The sequence below is a fragment of the Pyrgilauda ruficollis genome, unplaced genomic scaffold (genome assembly GCF_017590135.1).
Source record: "Pyrgilauda ruficollis isolate IOZ18807 unplaced genomic scaffold, ASM1759013v1 scaffold2319, whole genome shotgun sequence".
NCBI lineage: Eukaryota > Metazoa > Chordata > Aves > Passeriformes > Passeridae > Pyrgilauda > Pyrgilauda ruficollis.
The window spans coordinates 1-1,642 of NW_024522751.1; the positions used below are offsets into that span (position 1 = coordinate 1).

The 1,642-nt window shown below is 60.9% G+C and overlaps 1 protein-coding gene across 1 annotated transcript in view; it reads left to right on the top strand.

The window, feature by feature from the left end:
- Nucleotides 1-6: 6 nt before the first annotated feature.
- The window catches only part of LOC121354649 (voltage-dependent P/Q-type calcium channel subunit alpha-1A-like), a gene marked incomplete at its 3' end in the record, with an annotated part of 2,403 nt that continues 767 nt past the window's right edge, over nt 7-1,642 (top strand). Inside the window, exons 1-2 of the mRNA XM_041469399.1 lie at nt 7-17; nt 852-1,061. Of these exons, the coding sequence (XP_041325333.1) occupies nt 14-17; nt 852-1,061 (214 nt within the window). The remainder of the gene's footprint in view (nt 18-851; nt 1,062-1,642) is intronic.

The window sequence follows — 1,642 nt, forward strand, 5'->3', positions numbered from 1 at the left end:
GGACATCGCCGCCATGGGTGGGTGACACTGTGGGTGACATTGGGGACATCAGGGGCATGGGTGGGTGACGCTGGGGACATCGGGGGTGGTACGGGTGACACAGGGATGGTTTTTGGGGGGTGGATGGGAGACACAGCTGATACAGGTGACACAGGTGACATGGGTGACACGGGTGACATGGGTGACACAGCTGATCCCCTGACCCCGAGGTGACACAGGTGACACAAGGACACCCCAAGGTGACACAGGGATGGTTTTTGGGTGGTGGATGGGTGACACAGCTGACACGGGTGACACAGCTGACACAGGTGATACAGGTGACACAGCTGACATGGGTGACACAGGTGACACAAGGACACCCTGAGGTGACACAGGGATGGTTTTTGGGGGGCGGATGGGTGACACAGCTGATACAGGTGACACAGCTCGCTGGCAGGGGTGACACAGGGGACACAGGGGCTCCCTGAGGTGACACAGGGATGGTTTTTGGGGGGCGGATGGGTGACACAGCTGATACAGGTGACACAGCTCACCCTGAGGTGACACAGGTGACACAGGTGACACGGGTGACACAGCTGACACAGCTGACACAGCTGACACAGGTGACACAGGGATGGTTTTTGGGGGGCGGATGGGTGACACAGCTGATACAGGTGACACAGCTGATACAGGTGACACGGGTGACATAGCTGACACAGGTGATACAGGTGACACAGCTGACACAGTTGACACAGGTGACACAGCTCACCCTGAGGCGACACAGGTGACACGGGTGCCCCCGGGTGACACAGCCCACCCCCCCTGACCCCGAGGTGCCCCGGAGGTGACCCCGTGCCCGGGATGTCCCCCAGGGTCCCCTTTCGCCCGTGCCAGCCTCAAAAGTGCCAAGCTGGAGAGCGCCACGTTCCTGGGGCGGCGGGAGCGGCGCGTGCGCTTCCACATCCGGCGCATGGTGAAAACTCAGGCCTTCTACTGGACCGTGCTCAGTCTGGTAGCGCTCAACACCCTGTGTGTTGCTATCGTTCACTACGACCAGCCAGATTGGCTTTCCGACTTCCTCTGTGAGTCACGGACCCCCGGGACCCTCCCCAAATCACCCCAAATTCCCTGGAACCCCCTGAGACCCCCCGAGCACCCCCAAATCCCCCCTGAGACCCCCAGAGCTCCCCAACACCCTGTGTGTTGCTATCGTTCACTACGACCAGCCAGATTGGCTTTCCGACTTCCTCTGTGAGTCACGGGACCCCCGAGACCCTCCCCAAATCACCCTGAGACCCCCCGAGCTCCCAAACCCCCAAATCCCCCCGGGGAAGCCCAGATCCATCCCCCAGAGCTCCCCAACACCCTGTGTGTTGCTATCGTTCACTACGACCAGCCAGATTGGCTTTCCGACTTCCTCTGTGAGTCACGGGACCCCCGAGACCCTCCCCAAATCACCCTGAGACCCCCCGAGCACCCCCAAATCCCCTGAGACCCCAAATCCCCCAAGGGGACCCCTATCAGTGCTCAACACCCTGTGTGTTGCTATCGTTCACTACGACCAGCCAGATTGGCTTTCCGACTTCCTCTGTGAGTCACGGGACCCCCGAGACCCTCCCCAAATCACCCTGAGACCCCCCAGCCCCCCTAAATCCCCTGAGAC